This window comes from Balaenoptera physalus (genome assembly GCF_965194825.1).
Source record: "Balaenoptera physalus genome assembly, chromosome: 6".
Lineage (NCBI taxonomy): Eukaryota > Metazoa > Chordata > Mammalia > Artiodactyla > Balaenopteridae > Balaenoptera > Balaenoptera physalus.
Genome location: NC_138885.1, coordinates 132,358,759 through 132,378,660, shown reverse-complemented (window position 1 = coordinate 132,378,660; position 19,902 = coordinate 132,358,759). Strand labels below are relative to the sequence as shown.

At 44.4% G+C, this 19,902-nt stretch overlaps 2 protein-coding genes across 3 annotated transcripts in view; one reads left to right on the top strand and one right to left on the bottom strand.

The window, feature by feature from the left end:
* LOC309663007 (UDP-glucuronosyltransferase 1A1-like) overlaps nt 1-19,902 on the bottom strand; it is a 38,736-nt gene that overhangs the window by 2,679 nt on the left and 16,155 nt on the right. The window contains exons 1-4 of one of the 2 annotated variants that reach the window (XM_082466295.1): nt 8,325-9,252; nt 2,184-2,315; nt 1,413-1,500; nt 905-1,124 (exon numbers count right to left, since the gene is read on the bottom strand). In XM_082466295.1, coding sequence (XP_082322421.1) covers nt 905-1,124; nt 1,413-1,500; nt 2,184-2,315; nt 8,325-9,188 — 1,304 coding nt within the window. In that variant the 5' untranslated portion in view covers nt 9,189-9,252. Of the gene's footprint in view, nt 1-904; nt 1,125-1,412; nt 1,501-2,183; nt 2,316-8,324; nt 9,253-19,902 lie in introns of those variants that run through there. The other variant, XM_082466296.1, reaches the window with a different exon arrangement.
* On the top strand, nt 11,242-18,093 carry LOC309663012 (dnaJ homolog subfamily B member 3-like). Its single transcript, XM_082466303.1, has one exon. The coding sequence runs from the start codon at nt 15,039-15,041 to the stop codon at nt 15,753-15,755; it is 717 nt and encodes a 238-aa protein (XP_082322429.1). The 5' UTR covers nt 11,242-15,038; the 3' UTR covers nt 15,756-18,093.

The following is a 19,902-nucleotide window of genomic DNA, read 5'->3' as shown; positions in this document are numbered from 1 at the left end:
GATCAGCCTATCACTTGTAGCAATACAATCAAGTTCATGCAGAGATAATTTGATCTGGTGGCTTTTTGCCTTTTGAATTGTTTTCATAGCCACATTTGAACAAAGTTGACTTTGCTTTTATTATAAGCCTTTGTCATTATCACATGACACACACACACACACACACACACACACACACACACACATTAATAAACCCCATGGACAAAATTTCTCACAGGTTTCAGTGCTCGGAAAAGCCTTACCTTTAAGCACCTGGTTTGTTTTTATCTTACGGACACTATGTTTCTTGTAATGGAATACTTCTCTCTTTGCAGGAACTTATAGATCAGACATCTATTATATTGACATTGTTTTTTTTTTAATTGGAGTTTTAAATATACCAAGGGAAATAATATTTAAAATCACTTCTGTGTGGGCTTCCCTGGTGGTGCAGTGGTTGGGAGTCTGCCTGCCAGTGCGGGGGACGTAGGTTCGAGCCCTGGTCTGGGAGGATCTCACATGCCTCGGAGCAACTGGGCCCGTGAGCCACAATTGCTGAGCCTGCGTGTCTGGAGCCTGTGCTCCGCAACGGGAGAGGCCGCGATGGTGAGAGGCCCGCGCGCCGCGATGAGGAGTGGCCCCTACTTGCCGCAACTGGGGAAAGCCCTCGCACAGAAACGAAGACCCAACACAGCCATAAATAAATAAATAATAAAATAAGTAAACCCAAAAAGTTAAAAAAAAAAAAACACTTCTGTGATAAATTCCATAGGAATTAAAGCATCTTTTTCTAAAAGGAATAATAATAACCCCAAATCATCTTACTTATAAATTAGATCTTGATGTATTTGTTTTCACATCTGAATGTTTATTGTGAAGCGATGGCCAGAATATAAGTAGTATTCCTTGGTAGCTTCTCTCTTACCTTTTGTCACTGATGACAGTTTTCAGGGCATTTTCTAAATCTTCTGAACTCATTTCCAGGATGTTCAAGGTTACTCCGGCTCCCCGGGTCTCCATGCGCTTCGCATTGTCCATCTGATCACCAAACAAGGGCATCATCACCATGGGAACACCATTACATATTCCTTCATAAACACCATGGGAGCCGGAATGTGTGATAAAGGCCCGAGTCTTTGGGTGACCTGAGAAGCAAAACAGGGAGGGATGCCAGCAGTCAAGCCACTGAGTTTCACAATCTGACATCGTCTAGGTTCTGAAAGCACTCTCAGGACCGAGTGCCATCCACACGTGGCCCTTGCAGAAAAGTTCAGAAGAAAATGTGGGTTGAGATGTCCTACCGGGTAAAAAGCAACATGAGATACATTGGCCATAATATTTTCCAGCTAAACAATTCTTTTGAATAGCCCTGCCTGAGCCACTTCCTTAATTTAACCTTGGTTTGACCTACACATCAAATCCTCCCCACGTACCAAGCAGATCATTTTGGGGCAGCCACTTGACAAGTTTTGTATTCTTCGCAAGATTCGGTGGTGGAGTCCCAGTGTACCGCCACAGGACCTTGCAGAAGCAAAAACAAAAAAACAAAAAACAAATAAAACAAAGTTTAGGAATATAATATGATTTTTAAAACAAAGCAAGACATCTGCTATAGTAGCTAGAAAGTGGAGTCTCCGAATGAATATAACCTTGGCAAGGGTGGGAGGTATAGTGACTAAGAAGTCTTCTGGGGATGGGTAACATTCTGTGTCTTGTTCCAGAGGCTTGATTCCATGGGTATGTTCACTTTGTGAACTTGTGAACATTCATCAAGCTGTACATTTACGATTTTTGCACTTCTCTGCCCTTCAAGGGAAAGTTTACTTAACAAAATGAGTGGGCATAGAACTATTAAAGCAGAAATATAAGAAACAAATCCAGGGTTCTAAGCAACAGCTTTTTGGAGAAATATTCTCATGCAATATGAAGAAACACTATCCTGCCCATTTTATTTTTAAAAATAAATTCTAATATACTTTTGAGTCACTTAGAGAGAAAGAGACCTCCTCGTGAAGTGGATCATGTTTTAACAGAGTAGTTGAGAGTGAAATTGCAAAAAAAGAACAACTTTGGATTAATAATTGGGAAGTGGCAGGGAAACCCAAGCCTAAAGCCCAACTCATAGAATTAATTTAGGTACTGAAAGCCTGGGGTTAGAACTCTTGTGAAGACAGATAAAAAGAAATCGTGTAGAATCTTCTTACTGTCTGAGGTATTTTGCCCAAAGCATCAGCAATTTCTGTAGCTTTCTGCTCCGGAATCTCTGAGACCATTGAGCCCAAGGAGAAGACCACAATTCCATGTTCTCCAGAAGCATTTACATAGGCTTCAAATTCCTAGGACCAGAAGAGAAATTTCCAGTTAAATTTTTTTCTCATATTCTTTGGCGACAGCATACATTCAGCTATGAATCAGGTATCTTCCTCTTAAGAATGTGATTAAAGGAGTGTGTGTGTGTGTGTGTGTGTGTGTGTGTGTGTGTGTGTGAGATAGAGACACAAAGCATTAGTGTGTATTAGAGCATCCCTCCCTCCCTAACTGCCTTCCATCCCACAGGAAGAAGGCTTCCTGCTTACAGAGTTATCACTTGGGTTCTTCTCTGAGATACAGAATCCAGGTAATGTGCCAAGTTTCCAAAAGAGAAGTGATCAGAGGTAAGACCGGATCCACTTCCCCAGGGCTTCAGGCAGCTGGGAAAGTCTTGGAGGAAAGCAGGCCTTTAGGGGTGGGCGGGGCTGAAGGAGAGAGTTGAAGACAACAGGAAGGAGGGAGGAGGGGGGAAGGGGCATCCTGGAGAGAGGAGAGAGCCTTTCAGCAGATTCTGTGGAAGGAAACATTGGAGGAGAGGAACCCTGTCCAAAGAGAATTTTGGAAAGCTTTCTATGGACATTAAAGTTCCTGTATTGCCTAAGAAAATCTACAGTAAAGACCTGTATTACTTTTCAAGATTTCTAGAATTTTCTTTTATATTGAAAGAATGAATGGAGTCAAAGCAGAAAGCTACAGACAGCATTAAGGATTAGACTCAGGATTAAGGAAAAAGGTTCAAATAGCAAAAACATCCTTTCACAGCTTCCCTGCAGCCTATGACAGTCTCCCACATGGCAGCCAAACACACTTGGATGATTAAAGATCATATTCACGTCAACTCAGTGGTGAAATTCAACCAGTCAACCATGCATCTTTCCACCTTTCCTGGAGAGGAGTTTCTAAAGAGTTTAAGTCAACTTGCCTGCTTTAGCAAGAAGAGTATACAGAAGTTTATTTGAATCTTTCTTTGCTGGTTCCTTAATGTACTGTAAAAAGTAAACTAGGTATGAAAAATACAAAATAGGGGACAGAAACTCTTGCCAAGTGTGTCCCAGCGATCTGAGCCCCTTCTGTGGAGTTCAGAGAAGGTCAAGGGCATGTGAGTAAACCCTGACTACCAAAGCCACTGGTGGGAAGGAGAAACAGGCAGAATCTTCACGCACCCAGCATATGACCCTCACAGAGTGCTCATGTCCTGTTCCAGAAGCTGATTCCTTGTATCACTATGTCCATCATTGTCATCCAAGGAAGGCTGCAAATGTAAGGCTGCTCCGTTGTCTCAGGAGGCATCCAACAAGGATCATCCGCAGGCATTATGGCCTTGGCTATTTAAGGACAAACTCAAGATGAGGCAATGGGACTTTCTGAAGAAACTTCTGGGCCAGATGACACAAGGAATAAGGAATGAAGAACAGAGAGAGGGCTACATGCGAAGTCCTCTGCAGATTACACCAGCTTGTTGTCCTCTGCATGTGAGACAGCATCATTCAAAAACTGGGGGCTGGGCTTCCCTGGTGGCGCAGTGGTTGAGAATCTGCCTGCTAATGCAGGGGACACGGGTTCGAGCCCTGGTCTGGGAAGATCCCACATGCCGCGGAGCAACTAGGCCCGTGAGCCACAACTACTGAGCCTGCGCGTCTGGAGCCTGTGCTCCGCAACAAGAAAGGCCACGATAGTGAGAGGCCTGCGCACCGCGATGAAGAGTGGCCCCCACTTGCCACAACTTGCCACAACTAGAGAAAGCCCTCGCACAGAAACGAAGACCCAACACAGCCAAAAACATAAATTAATTAATTAATAATAATTAAAGGTGCTAATAATTTTTTAAAAAACCAAAAACTGGGGGCTGAATTGATTCAAAGTCCTCCCTTTGCCAACGGTGTCCTATTGCCATTAAGGCGACTTTTTAAAATCAAGGAATAATGTTTTTCTCTTTGGCCGCGCTGTGCGGCTTGTGGGAACTTAGCTCCCCAACCAGGGATTGAACCTGGGCCCTCGGCAGTGAAAGTACAGAGTCCTAACCACTGGACCGCCAGGGAATTCCCAAGGAGTACTTTGTTAATCAAGTGAGTTTTGGTGTATTTGAACTGTACACCGTGATTGATTTTCCAGTTAACAATGAATCTTACAACCACTAGAACACGAGCAATCTGTGGTTCCCTTGAATAAAGCAGGATTTTAGAAAATGTCTGTGTGTATGGAGTGAGAATCAGAGTTGGCAGCGATCCCAACTAGTAAATACAGATTCTAGTTCACGACCTGGCAAAGGCCCTTCCCTAAAGTAATAAGGAATAGACTTAGAGATGGATGTCAAACAAAAGCTCTGAAAGGATGCAACAAAATGATTCAATCAGAAGAACAGCAGCATGAGCCACAGTGTTGAAACAAAAACCTGGAGATGAGTGGCGGGTGTGTTTCAGGCAGAGAGGAAGGAAGCTCCTAGATTCAGCCCTCCACAATAATCTTAGCTCAGCCTGATCTGTTCCCAAACTCCAGAGCCAACGCCAGAGTGCTCCAGGCTTCAGGAGATACATGCACACACACCTGTATGCGCACACATGCAGGGGCACACACGTACACAGTGGGAATCCACTTAAAGGAAATAGAGCAAGGCATAAGTAGGGCAATTTTCCCCCAACTGTCGGTTATTAATGATCTAATTAACTCTCTGAGAGTCTCCAGATGGTTTTGTACGTCTCCAAAGAGTGCCAAGGGCATTAGTGAGACTGTGTGATGTGGTTGGCTTTGCCCAGAACTGCGGGGTTTCCTGGGACTTTCAGTGTTAAAACCAGAACAGTCCTGGACAAACCACGATGCTGGCTACCCTGGATGTGAGCTAGGAGACTTCGTACGGGGCTCAGCACACGTGATTTTCAGAGATGGCTGCCAAGCTTGATTCCAAACATGCCGGTAAAGCCACTGACCAGCTCTACTGCCAGGCCATCCCACTGTCTAGTCCGCCCCCACCAGCCTCAGGCCCTGTTCTAGGCCCATGGCTCCTGGCAGCTGTGTCTTAGCCTTTCCCATCGGGCTCATCTGAAAGGTCAAGGAGCTGGTATCATCCTCCCCACCGACCACGCTGAATTTCCTAAATTTCCTAGGACCTGCTCTCCTTCATGAAACCAACTCTTACTTTAACCTTGTCTAGAAAGGGCCAATGTCCCCTCCTTCCATACCCTTCCACAGCCACTCAGCCACCACAGGACGTGATTAACACAAAGGGAACGCACAGGGCCATAAACACCCAAAGTTAGGTAATATCACTTGGCTGGAGTTTAAATGCCATGAAAGTCCATTTACAGATCACAGAAGGGCACATGGCCAGTGTCAATTCTGGGCCAGTACGGGATTCAGTAATGGTGAGGTCTACCCCCTACTTGGCAAAACTTCCCCTAAACCTTGCCCCGATTTCACAGTCTCTGGAATGGCCAAAGAGCAAAGCCATGTGTTGACTGAAATAAACCTCGACCCCCCCACCTCTTATCCCACTCCAGAAAAATAAGGCTCCCCGAAGCGAAAATACTTGCCTACTCCAAGGAGGCTTTTAATATAAAAACCCTGACTTTTGCTGCAAGTTTAGTATTTTTAGTTCCAGGCTTTTATTAGATTTTTCCTTCCCAAATGCCTCTTGTTTTGCAAGAAGCCTCGTGAAACGCTTAGTATGTTGGAAACATGTCGCTTTATCATTATACACTCAGAGCCACTTACAAACATTGCAGGCTTCCCTGGCCAGCACTCTTTCTTTTCCTCGTCATCTTCAAGTATGTTCTCACCCATCTTCTGTTTGGCTATTTTCCTCACAACTAATGTGGATGTATGGATATCGTCTCTGTATCTCTACATGTCTACAAAGATGGTCTCTCACCCTGAGAGGGGACTGACATCTTGGAATTCTTGAGTTTCGTGCCTTTGCTCTCGACACTGTTCTACCATCTTTATTCTTTCAGACATCCCAAAGGTATGCCCAGCACCAGGCTGTGCTTTCTCTATGGACTCTCATTACCAAATAAAGATTTTATCTTTATTCCTGAAAAGTTCTGGACATTTACCAGTAGCATTGGGAGTAGGATGGTCCCCACTAGAGGGAGGGAAGCGCAGAGTAACATTCTTTAATTAATAAAAAGAAAAAAAGATAACAGCAACGTGACAAACCAGCAAAAATCAAGAAACGGGGAGATGAAAAAGCAAAATAAAAATAAACTGGAAGAATTATAATCAAATCTATCAATTGTTAAGTACAAACAGGCAAAATTCAACTATTAAAGGAATCTGCCTGCCTGACTAGGTTAAGAATATCAGCTCCACCTTGTTTAAAGAGAAAGAAGTTTGAAGATATGGAGTAGTAAAGAGGCACTAGAGAAGTGTAAACAAAAATAACGCAGGAATGGTGATATTAATATCCAAAAAAGTGGAATTTCAAATTAAAAGCATTTAAAATAGGACAAGGAGAGCTACTATTTGGTACAACTTACAGAGACATTCTCACACCTAAGCTTATTTGCACCAAACAAGGCAGCAACCAACACATACTCAATACAATTCACCACTTAGACAAATTTACAGGGGAAAAAATATATCAATAAATGATATAAAAATATGGTATCAAGAAAGGTAGTTGATAAAGTTCTGCAGCCTCTCCCATTAAACATCCAAAATAAAGATGGAAATCATTTAAATAAATAAAGACTGTTTGCCAAAAATCAATGGCAAACTTAACGCAAAGCAATGAAATGAAAATCTCACTTGGATGTGCTGGCTAGCTTTCTTTCCTTTGACCTGAATACGCCCATTGGTTTGATGATATTTCACTCCTTCCTTTTCTTCTGTCTGAAAGAGAATCATTAATGGCTTTCTATACTCTTAGGTTTTCTCATCTTACTTTCAGAAAATCAACACCACCTCCTTCTTTCTTCACCAGACCACCCCATCAAGACACAAATGTGTCCAACGGGCCATTTCTCAGAATCTTACTGCCATAGGACCTTTGAGGGATTATCAGATCTCTCTCCACGTCACAGGGCCAGAATCAGAGCCCCATTCTGGAGACTCTGTCTTGCAGCAGTGAGGTGAAGGCATCCACCTGACACTTGATTTCTCCTGGTTTTCTTCCCGCTGCCCAGAGTTTCTCCTGGCTGTGACAATTACATGATCATTTAAAATATGAATCATGTCAGGGGCACACTGGAAATCAGATTCATCACTCTCCAAGGGTGATGATAGCCCCTTAGTAGGAGCCAGACTCAGCACCTGGAACGTGCCTGGGCTACCAGCAGATCCTCAACCAATACTTGAAAAATAAATGAATGCACCCCCACTGAAATGTCATCTTCTTGAAGAATCCTTCCCAAACCCCTTTTTGAAGGAGCCTCTCCTGCTATTCTGTATCTCCTCTGTTGAGATTTGGAAGAGGATGTGAATGCTACTTTTCTGCATACTTCCAATGGTGTAGGGGAAAAAAATTAACATATAAGCATTTAAGAGAGATGCATGAACTTTCTGCCCATTGTCAGAACCTGGCTATCTGGTGATTTGCTTAGTACAGGAAACGGAACTGCAGGATTCAGCCTATCTAGAAATGGACCTTTAGTCAGAAACATAAAGGCAATTTTCCCTGCTGGGATCTATAGATATCAAAAAATTATTTCAGCAATCTTGACTCTTGTGAGCCTGACCCAGTCACGGGCAAAGTGCATGCAGCACAATTTTGTTCTCTGCAAGGAACCCTGAACCCAGCATGCTGTGTTTATGGCATTTAACCGGTGTTGCATCTAATTGATTATTATCTGCTGGGGCACACAGAATAAAGTGGCCAAAATACACTTTCCTGAAGTATCTGATAAAAGAAATAACCCAGAAGATGATGCCAAAGACAACTATAAATTACATCTCAGACCTAGGAGACTGGTGAGATAGAAATCAACGAGAGAGGACATTTGAGACTATCTCAGCATGCTCATTCAGCACCTGTGGCAAGCTCATCGACCCAAAGCACTTGCTAGACTACAGGCATCTAAAGTTCCCACTCAAATACACACCTGAGATAGTGGCTTTTTGCTAGCGCAGTTGATCCCACCAATAAAAACTGTATTGGGCATGATGGGCCTTGGGTAATTATTTACAAAGTCACTTCTGAAGAGCCAGATAGATGCATAGCTCATAAGGTCCTGGAGAGTCACGTCTCTCTGAAGCACTTCCGAGGCAAGTGGCGCGTACGGGGAGTAGACCATGCTGCACAGAAAGTTCTCTGACAAGGCAATGAGAATGTTCTTCACCCGCTGCAGGAAGGTCATGCGATCTGAGTTAAAGGACAGAGGCCTGGGCACATAGGATGGTGGGTTGGGGCACTGGGTACCCTGAAAGTCCAGGCTGCATGGCATTCCATTCAAAAAGTACACGGCAGGCACAGCCAGGTACTGGGCCACGATGGGGCCACAGGGAAGGAAAGGGTCTGTCAATACAGCATCAAAGCTGCCTTCTGCCAGGGAGGACATCAGCTCCTTGTTGTGCAGTAAATGGGAGCAGGCGGAAAAAAGTAGAGCCGAGTCATCTTTGATTTTCTTGTATATTTTGACCACGCGCTGCAGAAAAGGATCGTTCTCAAAAACACTACGCCCAAGGTTTATAAAAGCCACTTCCAAGTCCTCCCTTCGGAATGGCACAGGATACCTCTTCAAGGTGTAAAATGCCCCTTCTTTAATGTACATGGAGGCATCGGATGCGAGGACCACTATGTCATGTCCCCTGTGCTGCAGCTGCTGGATGGCCCCGACCAAACTCAGCCAGTGGCTGCCGTCTATGGGGACCACCAACAGCTTCCCACCCTGCGTCAGGGCAGGGCCGAGCGCGCACAGCAGCAGGCCCAGGATGAGTGGACGTGGACCCTGGGACCCTGCTGTCATGGTGCCCCTGCTGTTGCTACCAAGACTGTCACCTGCCGGAGGTCTGCCCTCTCCCACTTACACAGCGCAAGAACCAAACTGTACACCAAGTTAATGTTTGATTATGTCACGTGACGATCGCTGTCAGTGAGCTAGCGGTACCTGGAAGTTTACTTTTAGAGATAAAGAGGGCAGAACTTGACTAGGTCTCTTCATAGGCAACAACAGTTTAACTGGCTGGAATTCCTTAACAATCACTTGAATCACATGTTTTTTCAAATCTTTTTTGGAGTATAATTGCTTTACAATGTTGTATTAGTTTCTGCTGTACAACAAAGTGAATCAGCTATACGTATACATATATCCCCATACCCCCTCCCTCTTGAGCCTCCCTCCCACCCTCCCTATCCCACCCCTCTAGGTGGTCGCAAAGCACCGAGCTGATCTCCCTGTGCTATGCAGCTGCTTCCCACTAGCTATCTCTTTTACATTTGGTAGTGTATATATGTCCATGCCACTCTCTCACTTCGTCCCAGCTTCCCCTTCCCCCACCCTCCGTGTCCTCAAGTCCCTTCTCTACGTCTGCATCTTTATTCCTGTCCTGCCCCTAGGTTCATCAGAACCATTTTTTTTTTAGATTCCATATATATGTGTTAGCATACGGTATTTGTTTTTCTCTTTCTGACTTACTTCACTCTGTATGACAGACTCTAGGTCCATCCACCTCACTACAAATAACTCGATTTCATTTCTTTTTATGGCTGAGTAATATTCCATTGTATATATGTGCCACATCTTCTTTATTCATTCATCTGTTGATGGACATTTAGGTTGCTTCCACATCCTGGCTATTGTAAATACTGCTGCAATGAACACTGTGGTACATGTCTCTTTTTGAATTACGGTTTTCTCAGGGTATATGCCCAGTAGTGGAATTGCTGGGTCATATGGTAGTTCTATTTTTAGTTTTTTAAGTTACCTCCATGCTGTTCTCCATAGTGGCTGTATCAATTTACATTCCCACCAGCAGTGCAAGAGGGTTCCTTTTTCTCCATACCCTCTCCAGCACTTATTTTTTGTAGATTTTTTGTTGATGGCCATTCTCACCAGTGTGAGGTGATACCTCATTGTGGTTTTGATTTGCATTTCTCTAATGATTAGTGATGTTGAGCATCCTTTCATGTGTTTGTTGGCAATCTGTATATCTTCTTTGGAGAAATGTCTATTTAGGTCTTCTGCCCATTTTGGGGTTGAGTGTTAGTTTCAGGTTTACAGCAAAGCAATTCAGTTATATATATATATATATTCTTTTTCAGATTCTTTTCCATTATAGGTTATTACAAAATACTGAATATAGTTCCCTGTGCTATACAGTAGGCCCTTGTTGTTTATCTATTTTATATATAGTAGTGTATATGTGTTAATCCAGCACTCCTAATTTATCCCTCCCCCGCTTTCCCCTTTGGTAACCATAAATTTGTTTTCTACGTCTGTGAGTCTGTTTCTATTTTGTAAATCAGTTCATTTGTATTATTTTGTAGACTCCACATATAAGCGATATCATATGATATTTGTCTTTCTCTCTCTGACTTACCTCACTCAGTATGATGATCTCTAGTTGCATCCATGTTGCTGCAAATGGCATCATTTCATTCTCTTTTATGGCTGAGTAATAGTCCATTGTGAGATAGATAGATAGATAGATAGATAGATAGATAGATAGATAGATAGATAGATATACCCAGCCACTGCATCATTTTTTGATTCATTCATCCAGCCAACATCTATTGATTCTGGCACAGTACTGGGCTTGGAGGCTCCAGCAGAAACCACCACAGATGCGTCTCCCACCTCCCCAGAATTCATGCTCCATCTGGAGAGACAGACTGACAATCTAAACAGATAAACAGACACATCAGAGGTTGTGACCCAGCAGGTAAGAAGGAAATGAATGCTGCTGGAGTAGAGAATGATGGGAAAGGAAGCCCAACTCAAGTCTGTGTGCACAGAAGGCCTTTCTCAGGGCAGATCTATATCCATTCAGGGAGGCAGTGAGAGAGCACTTGGTAAATAAGAAACCAAAAGAGATCAGGCAGCAAAAGGTCAACTGTGCTCATCACACAGGCCCAACGTCTAGGGGAAAGAAGACACTTTGGGAAATTCTGATGATCAGTTGAAGGCGAAGGGGCAAGATGAACAAAAATACTAAGAGGAACATGTATCTATTGAGCATATGCTGTGTGCCAGGTACGACGCTTAGTACTTTACAACACATCTTAGGTAATCCCCAAGAACTGTGCTGTAAAAGTTGATACTCTTATTCCCATTTTACAAACAAAGACACTGAGGCTCAGAGAGATGGAGTGATTTGCCAAAGTCCTGTATTTACTAAGTGGCAGATCTGAGACCCAGGCCCTGGGTGTGGAAGCCTGGAAGCACTGCCTCTTAACCACAACTCCCCACGGCCTCAAGCAGGGCCCAGGCAACAGTATTAAGACTGAGATGGAAATGGACAACAGACCAGAAGACAGAAGTAGAGCTGTAATCCCCACAGTCATGACCCAATCAAAATAAATGGAGAGAAGGCAGATGGCAGGATTTTGGGATGAAGTAGAATGTACTCCCACAACAATACCCAGCACTAGCTGGTGCTCCGAAGATCGGGCGAAGGGTCAGGGAGCCAAGTGTGGTAGTTGCCGAATAGAAGTGCCCCTCCCCAAGAAAGGGCAAATCGGAGTGCAGACAGAACTGAGCACCTCGCTCTTTCCTTTTGGGATCCATTGTTGTTTGACGCAACCCCAGGATGAAAGCACAGAGCCCAAAGTTTTCACTATGGACATCACTGGCCCATACTTGGGGATCTGTTAGGAGGTTCGTGGAGAAACTGCTAACTTAAATTGATGTCCTGTGGGGCATGTTCACTGGGTCCCCCTCATTCCGGTACTTAGAGTAGTTACTTAGAGTTCCTTTTCCCTGTACCACCATCCTTCCTCCACAGACCTCCAGTCTTGTGTGTGCTTACGTATGGGTGCGCATGTGTGCACGTGCTCACACTCATGTACTCTGAAGCTCCCTGCCCTCCCTGCCCTGCCCAGACACTCAGCAATTCTCCAGGACCAAGATTCTGGGTGAACAGGAAAGAGGTAGCAATGCTTTTGCTCATTGGTGTGCGCTTATCTGCCATTCTGAAATTCATAGCCCAGTTTAAACAGTAAGGCAGTAATTCTTCCGAAGTCTCAATGTTGTGAGAGTTCATCTGTAGATCACACAGAGCAAAGGGGCTGTAAGTACACACAGTCACCCCGGTAATGATTTTGTGGCTTTCCTGCACGACGCAGAAACTCAGAAATTTCTGAGGCCTCTGTGCACTTGGATGGTTTGGGATCGTGACTCTGCCCATGACCAGGGAATGTTCTTTACCAATATGAAAAGCAGACAATCCACACACTGTCAAGAATTATGACCAAGAACCACTACTAAGCAATTCGATAAAGCTCCTGTCCTGAAACCTGTGAAGATCTGACACTCAAAATCCATTGTTAATTCCCCCACTCATCAAATATTTATGGGAAGTCTTGGCCCTCCCAGCACGATGCTAGGAGCTGGGGCCAGAAACCCAAGTTAGAAACAGACTGTGCCTGTCAAGAGAGCTCTGGTGGACAAACAACCAGGCAATTACAGGGCAGAGTGAGATGTGCCCTGGTGGAGCATGGGTGGCCAAGGAAACTGAGCAGGGCAGTGATGTAGTCTTGCTTTAGGGACTACTGAAGAGTGGGGCGTCTGCAAGAGCATTCCTGGAACCCATTGGAAGGTGATTTCTTTTAAAGCTGAAGCCAATAGTTAAGAAACCCACCACTCCACAGATTCCTAGTTCTTTTGATGGAATCAGATTGGAGCTGCTTGTTACTAAACTAAAAGGGCTACATAAACAAGTCCTTTGCCCTCTGGATAATCTGTGGGACCCTGCAGGGGGAAACAAAGCCATCTTCCTTAAATCTCTGTAGCATTTTGCTTTATTCTGCCTTGTACCCCTTAGCAGTCTGCCTGTCTGTCTCTGCTACTAGACTCTCTCTGTGTCTCTGCCTCTACCTATGTATCTATCTATTCACATATATATACATATATACGTCCACAGGTTCAGCTTTGGAACCACTCTCTCACGCAGGTGGCCGTCCATGGTTTTGCAGACAGTAAGACTCAGTAAATGTCTCTGTATGGATGTGACACCCCTTCTCCCTTTGTTCTAGGCCCCATGTCCAAGCAAGAAAGTGCTGAATCCGGATCATTCTACCACTGTTTCTCAGACCCACCTGCCATGGTCCTGCTTCAGGGCCTCAACTGCCAAGCCCCCTAATCCCTACCTGTCCCTTTTGATTCCCTGCATCAGCTGTCCCCACGCCACCATCACCCCTGAAACCTTGGTCAACAGATTCCTAGGGCCCAGAATAGAATTCAGACTCCTCAGCCTTGCCCTCGGAACTCCCTGCGGTGGACTCCAGCTCACTCCTCCTCTCTAGCCCTTCTGCTTGACCCCTCCCTCTGCCCCTTTCCCTCCTGCCGTTCTGGATCACTTAACCCTCCCAAAACACACCTGGTATTTTTCCATATTGCTTTGTTTACACCGGACTCTACTCCCAATCTGCTTCCTACTACTGTTTATTGCGTGCTTAGCAAATGCCAAGTTCAGGGCTTCAGTCTCTCCAGGTGATATGGAGTCAGCAGTTTGTCATGGTGAAATGGTGCACCCTTTTGGATCTACTACCCTTCATGATGAAATGTTGAGAGTTCATTGGTTAATCATTTCCTCTTAGAACTAAGTGACCTTTATTGGTGTTGCCTCACCATTTATGAAAGCAAAGAATATAGAGTCAGGGAGAGAATAAGGAGGAGGTGGAAAGAAGTCAGATGTCAAAAAGAAAATCATGGTTATGATACAGCAGTTTTAGCAGAAGTAATCATTGAACCCCAAGTTTACCCACAGCACTATAAACATGGCCAAACAAGCTTTAATCATTTTGATATACTAGACGAGGTGTTCACAAACTATGGGCCACAGCCCCCTCGAGATCCCCAAGACTTCATCAGAGAATTTCCCAAAGTTAAAACTATTTCCATGATAATGATATTTGACTTTCGTGTACAGTGGAATTTCCCAGTGGCTACATGACATGTGATATAGCAATACATTAAATGTAGGGGCAGATATAAAAACCTAGCTGTCTGTTAAGCCAGAGAGATGAAAAAAATGTAAAATGAAACCACTCTTCATTAAATTTCTTTGGCTTGAAAAATAGTTATTTTTCCATAAAAATACGATTTATGTTAGCATGTAATGGGTTTATCGTTATTAAATTGACTAACTTTGGCTGTTTTAATTTTTAATGGAGTAAGTGCTGATAGATATAACCCACATAAAATCAAAAGGGTCCTGAAGCCAAAAAGTTGGAGAAATGCTGTCCTAGACAAATGATACGACTGTCCTTCAGCCCAGGGTCGGACTAAACTCACTCCTGTTGCACTACCCCTACCTCAGGCCGAGGGGAACCCTGACGTAAACCCTATTTTAAGAAAAGCATTTCCTAAGGCATTCAGAGCCACGGCCCCTATTTGGAGACCACAGGTCAGCTGAGGGCCGGGTGGGCGGAGCGAATGAGTGGGCGGGGCCTCCGCACCTGCGTGAAACACGTCACAGAGCGCCTCGTGGGGAGAGCATTCTGGGATGCGGCCTCGGCCAATGAGACGCGGGCCTCGTCACAAGGGGCGGGCCCTCCGGGCAGCCGGGCCTGGTGGGCACTCTGGCCTGTGCCCCGAGGCTGACGGCCGCGCCGCTCGCCCTCTCCCTGGCCTGCGGGCCGTGCCGAGCCGTCCAGCATGGTGGACTACTACGAGGTGCTGGGCGTGCCCCGCCAGGCGTCGATCGAGGCCATCAAGAAGGCGTACCGCAAGCTGGCGCTCAAGTGGCACCCGGACAAAAACCCTGAGAACAAGGAGGAGGCGGAGAGGAGATTCAAACAAGTGGCCCAGGCCTACGAGGTGTTGTCAGACGCCAAGAAGAGGGACGTCTACGACCGATACGGCGAGGCGGGAGTGGAGGGCGGCGGTGGCGGCAGGCCCTTCGAGGACCCGTTCGAGTGCGTCTTCACCTTCCGCGACCCAGCCGACGTCTTCAGGGAGTTCTTCGGCGGCCGGGACCCGTTTTCGTGTGACTTCTTCGGAGACCCGCTTGAGAACATTTTGGGCGGTCGGAGGAGCTCCCGCGGAAGCAGAAGCAGAGGGTTCGCACCGATTTTCTCCACCTTCAGTGAATTTCCAGCATTCGGAGGTGGTTTTTCTTCCTTTGATACAGGATTTACTTCCTTTGGTTCCCTGGGGAATGGGGGCCTTTCTTCCTTCTCCATGTCTTGTAGTGGTGGGACGGGCAACTTCAAATCCATGTCGACTTCCACCGAAATCATTAATGGCAAGAAGATCACCACCAAGAGAATCATTGAGAATGGCCAAGAAAGGATAGAGGTGGAAGAAGACGGAGAGTTAAAGTCCATGACAATAAATGGCAAAGAGCAGTTGCTACGCCTTGACACCAAGTGATTCCGGTCCACTTTTAATTCAGAGCACATTTTGAGGAAGAGTAGGATTTTTTTTTTTTTTTTTTTGAAGATTGCAAGCGAACTCTACTTTCAAAACGACTGTACTCAAGAATTTAGAAACAGATCAAGGCAATGCCTCTTTGTTGTTGTTGTTGGGACCACAGAATGGGACCTCTGTTTTTCTTTAAAACTGTGGTAAATATCTGTATGCTCTTTGCTATTTATTAAACATCCCAAGGCTGATAGTGATTATTTCATGGTACTAAGACAAAATGTTCACCACCGCACTTTGAACCTTGCCTTTCCATTTTGTTTGAAGTGTGAGCCAAGTAGCTCTCTCTGAAGTTAACATTGCGAAGGTAAATACGTTTACTTCAATTTTTTAGCACAAAGTAGTAAGAGGTATGAATATATTAATAATACTCCCGGCTTACAGATGGCTTTTAGTTCTATATAATGCTGGTGACATAGTAAGAGTTGACTGCTTAAATATAGCGGTAAACCTAGGCTTTTTAAAAACAGGTAAACCTGGCATAGGTTGATGTATTAGTTTCCTATGGCTGCTGTAACAAATTACCACAAACTTGGTGGCTTGAAACGGTGTCTGTTTATTCTCTTAGAGATCTGGAGGTCGGAAGTCTGAAACTGGTTTCATTGGATTGAAGTCGGTGTTAGCAGGGAGCGTGTTCCCTCCAAAGGCTTGGGCAAAATACTTAAGTAAATTCCTCATGGTTACCATTAGTTAATAGGATCCTTAAGACACTATTCAGATAACTTGACTTAAAACAGTAATTTAAAAAAAAAAAAACAGTGATGACTCAAAAACTATTCAATTGCTAGCTGTACCCAAACTGGTTCTACAACTATGAATGCTGGAAATGTAAAAATGCATTTCCAGGGGCTTCCCTGGTGGCGCAGTGGTTGAGAATCTGCCTGCTAATGCAGGGGACACAGGTTCGAGCCCTGGTCTGGGAAGATCCCACATGCCGCGGAGCAACTAGGCCCATGAGCCACAACTACTGAGCCTGCGCGTCTGGAGCCTGTGCTCCGCAACAAGAGAGGCCACAATAGTGAGAGGCCCGCGCACCGCGATGAAGAGTGGCCCCCACTTGCCACAACTAGAGAAAGCCTTCGCAGAGACACGAAGACCCAACACAGCCAAAAATAAAACAATAAAAAAAAAAAAGCATTTCCATAAGGCTACACAAAACTATCCCATTGCCATGTGCATGATGTATCTCATTTCAAATTAGATTGACAAAAGCCGCAAAGATTGGAATAGTGGAAAGTTTGGAATATTGTTTGAGTGATGAAACACACACACATCTGAGAGGATAGCTTTCTGTTGGCACAATTTATGCCCCCAAAGGGGGCATGGTTGCCTTAGGATAGTCCACTGCAAAATGTTCCATCCTCCTTGGTCCTCTCCCAAGGAAAGGTTTGCGTGAGGCATGAGAGCAAAAAGACAACTGAACTGGACAGACTGAAAATGCAGCATGTTCTTAGTTCTTTACGGAAAAGTCACGTGACCTGAGCACATTGTTAACAAACTTAGAATATATGAGATTGAGTTTAGATACCCTTTGGTCCTTTAAAGTTCAATCCCCATGGAATGACATGCAAAAAATACACAGCAGGGACCCAGGATTCAGCCACCACTCTCCTACAGGGACACGCGGAGTCTATTAAAACCATGTCAAATAAACAGTCACTGAAGTACCTCGGCAGTGCTGCTTATATACTCTGTTCAAGCAGGAACAGAATAAAACAGACTACTTGGGCTTTTCAAAAATGAGTTCATTTCCTTGCCAGGCAAGGGAACACACTATTGAAGACATTCATGGTTGTTGAGGGAGCTGGAAGGGATGGGGAGCAGGGACAGAAGGGATGATAGGAGTTTTGAAGTGATAGGAAGGAAGGTGCACAGTTTCATGGTGCTTATGCTAATTAAGGGTAGAAAACGACCGTTCTGGATAGAGCAAAATAAGTGCATTTGTATACAAATAGTTAAAATAAGTCCCCGTTGTTCAGTGGTCAGGTAAGTCTTCAGTTGAATCCAGTAAGAGTCTGGCACACCAAGATGACACAGAGGTCTTAGATCTTCAACCGCTCTGGGTAATTAGAATAGTTGAGGGCAAGGACAGCGTTCAGTTTTGATATATCCTGGATTAGTACTGCTAAGTGGAAAGTTTCCCTTTTACAGAAATAGAAAACATTTAAGGAATTTTCAGGGAATTCCCTGGTGGTCTAGTGGTTAGGCACTTTCACTGCCATGGCCCTGGTTCAATCCCTGGTCAGGAAATTAAGATCCCTGCAAGCTGCGAGGTGTGGTCAAAAAAAAAAAAAAAAAAAAAAAAATTTTCAAAACTGAAAATTTTTTTTTTAATTAATTAATTTATTTTTGGCCGCATTGGGTCTTTGTTGCTGCGCGCGGGCTTTCTCCAGTTGCGGCGAGCGGAGGCTACTCTTCGTTGCGGTGTGCGGGCTTCCCATTGCGGTGGCTTCTCTTGTTGTGGAGCACGGGCTCTGGGCGCACGGGCTTCAGTAGTTGTGGTACGCGGACTCAGTAGTTGTGGCTTGCAGGCTCTAGAGCGCAGGCTCAGTAGTTGTGGCACACGAGCTTAGTTGCTCCGTGGCATGTGGGATCTTCCCAGACCAGGGCTCGAACCCGTGTCCCCTGCATTGGCAGGCAGATTCCCAACCACTGCACCACCAGGGAAGCCCAAGTATTCCTCTTTTATGGAAAGGCTTGAATGGGTTTCAGAGTGGAAGAAAAGCATTTCCTCTGGTGCAAAAGTGAACATCTCAAGTCCCCTGCGTTGGATTCCCTCCATGGAATCACTAGCACCACCCCACAGAACACACCAGGCAGGGAAAAGTGTGTTCCTGTGAGCTCCAAGAGACCTGGGGACCTGTCGTCATCTTAGCAGAATCCAGATAGACACTTCCCCGCTGGAGCGCCACACTTAACTAGTTCTAGTTCAGTTTATCTCACACAACAGAAAGTATTTGAAAGAAAGAATACTCTCTTCAAATAACCATTAAGGATCAGTCTTCTTTCCCCTGTCATTCCACTCTTCTGTCTCCAAACAGGGAGGGAGTCCCTCTTCATCTTGGGCAATCATTCACCCAAATGCTTACTTGTCCAGGAATTTCTAATTCCACTTTCTCAGTAAACACAGATTCATTTCCTCTTCTCCTACTCTCCTTTGAACTCTTTCTGTATAATTTCAACGACCACCAATGAGCATACGCAGCAATCTAATGTGACTACACTCTGGGAAAGAGTCAACAACAACCTCATTAATGAAATAGTCTATTCTCCATCTTTAGCCCATGCAGCTGAATTTTGGACTTATTAGTAACTTACAGAACTCTTTCCTCCTATTAATATGCAACTTGTAGAATACCTAATCAGAAATAAGCTTTGTTAAGGTGGAGCTCTCTAAGGAAAGCTCCTTATTTGTTTTTTTGTTTTTGTTTTTGTTTAGTGGATGAGAATACTTAATGTAAAATCAGGGAGAATGCTTTATTTGAGGTATCTATATTTGGCAAAATAAAGAGGAACTCTTTACCTTGGAACTTTATGAAAACAAAACCATTTGTTGAAAATGAGTATATTCATATTATGGGAGGGGCAGTAACTAACTTGAAGGAAGCAAAAGAGTGAATTTTTTTAATGCATACTGAAAGCAGTAAAGATCATAATTGATAATGCAGAAAGTAAAATCAGTGTAGAAGTATGCTCTTCCAGAGATCATCTCCCAGAATGCATCAGAAAAATAGAGTAGATAGATAGGATTGAAGAGCAACATGAGAGCAACAGAGCCTGGAAAGTAGAAATCTGTGGGTGACAGATGTTCCCCAAGAAGAGACCAGAACAAAATTTCAATAACTTAGAGGAAAACTTTCAAGTTTTCAATAAGATCTGGGTTTAACTTTAGGCTGATGGTGTGTGGTAGGCAGAAAAATGGCCCTGCAGAGAAGTTCACATTCTAATCTCTGGAAGCTGTGAATATGTTGCCTTACATGGCAAAGGGACTTTGTAGATATGATTAAGTTAAGGGTCTTGCCATAAGGAGATTACCATGGATTATCTGGGTAGTTTCAACCTAACCCCACAGGCCCTTATAAGTGAGAGGGAGGCA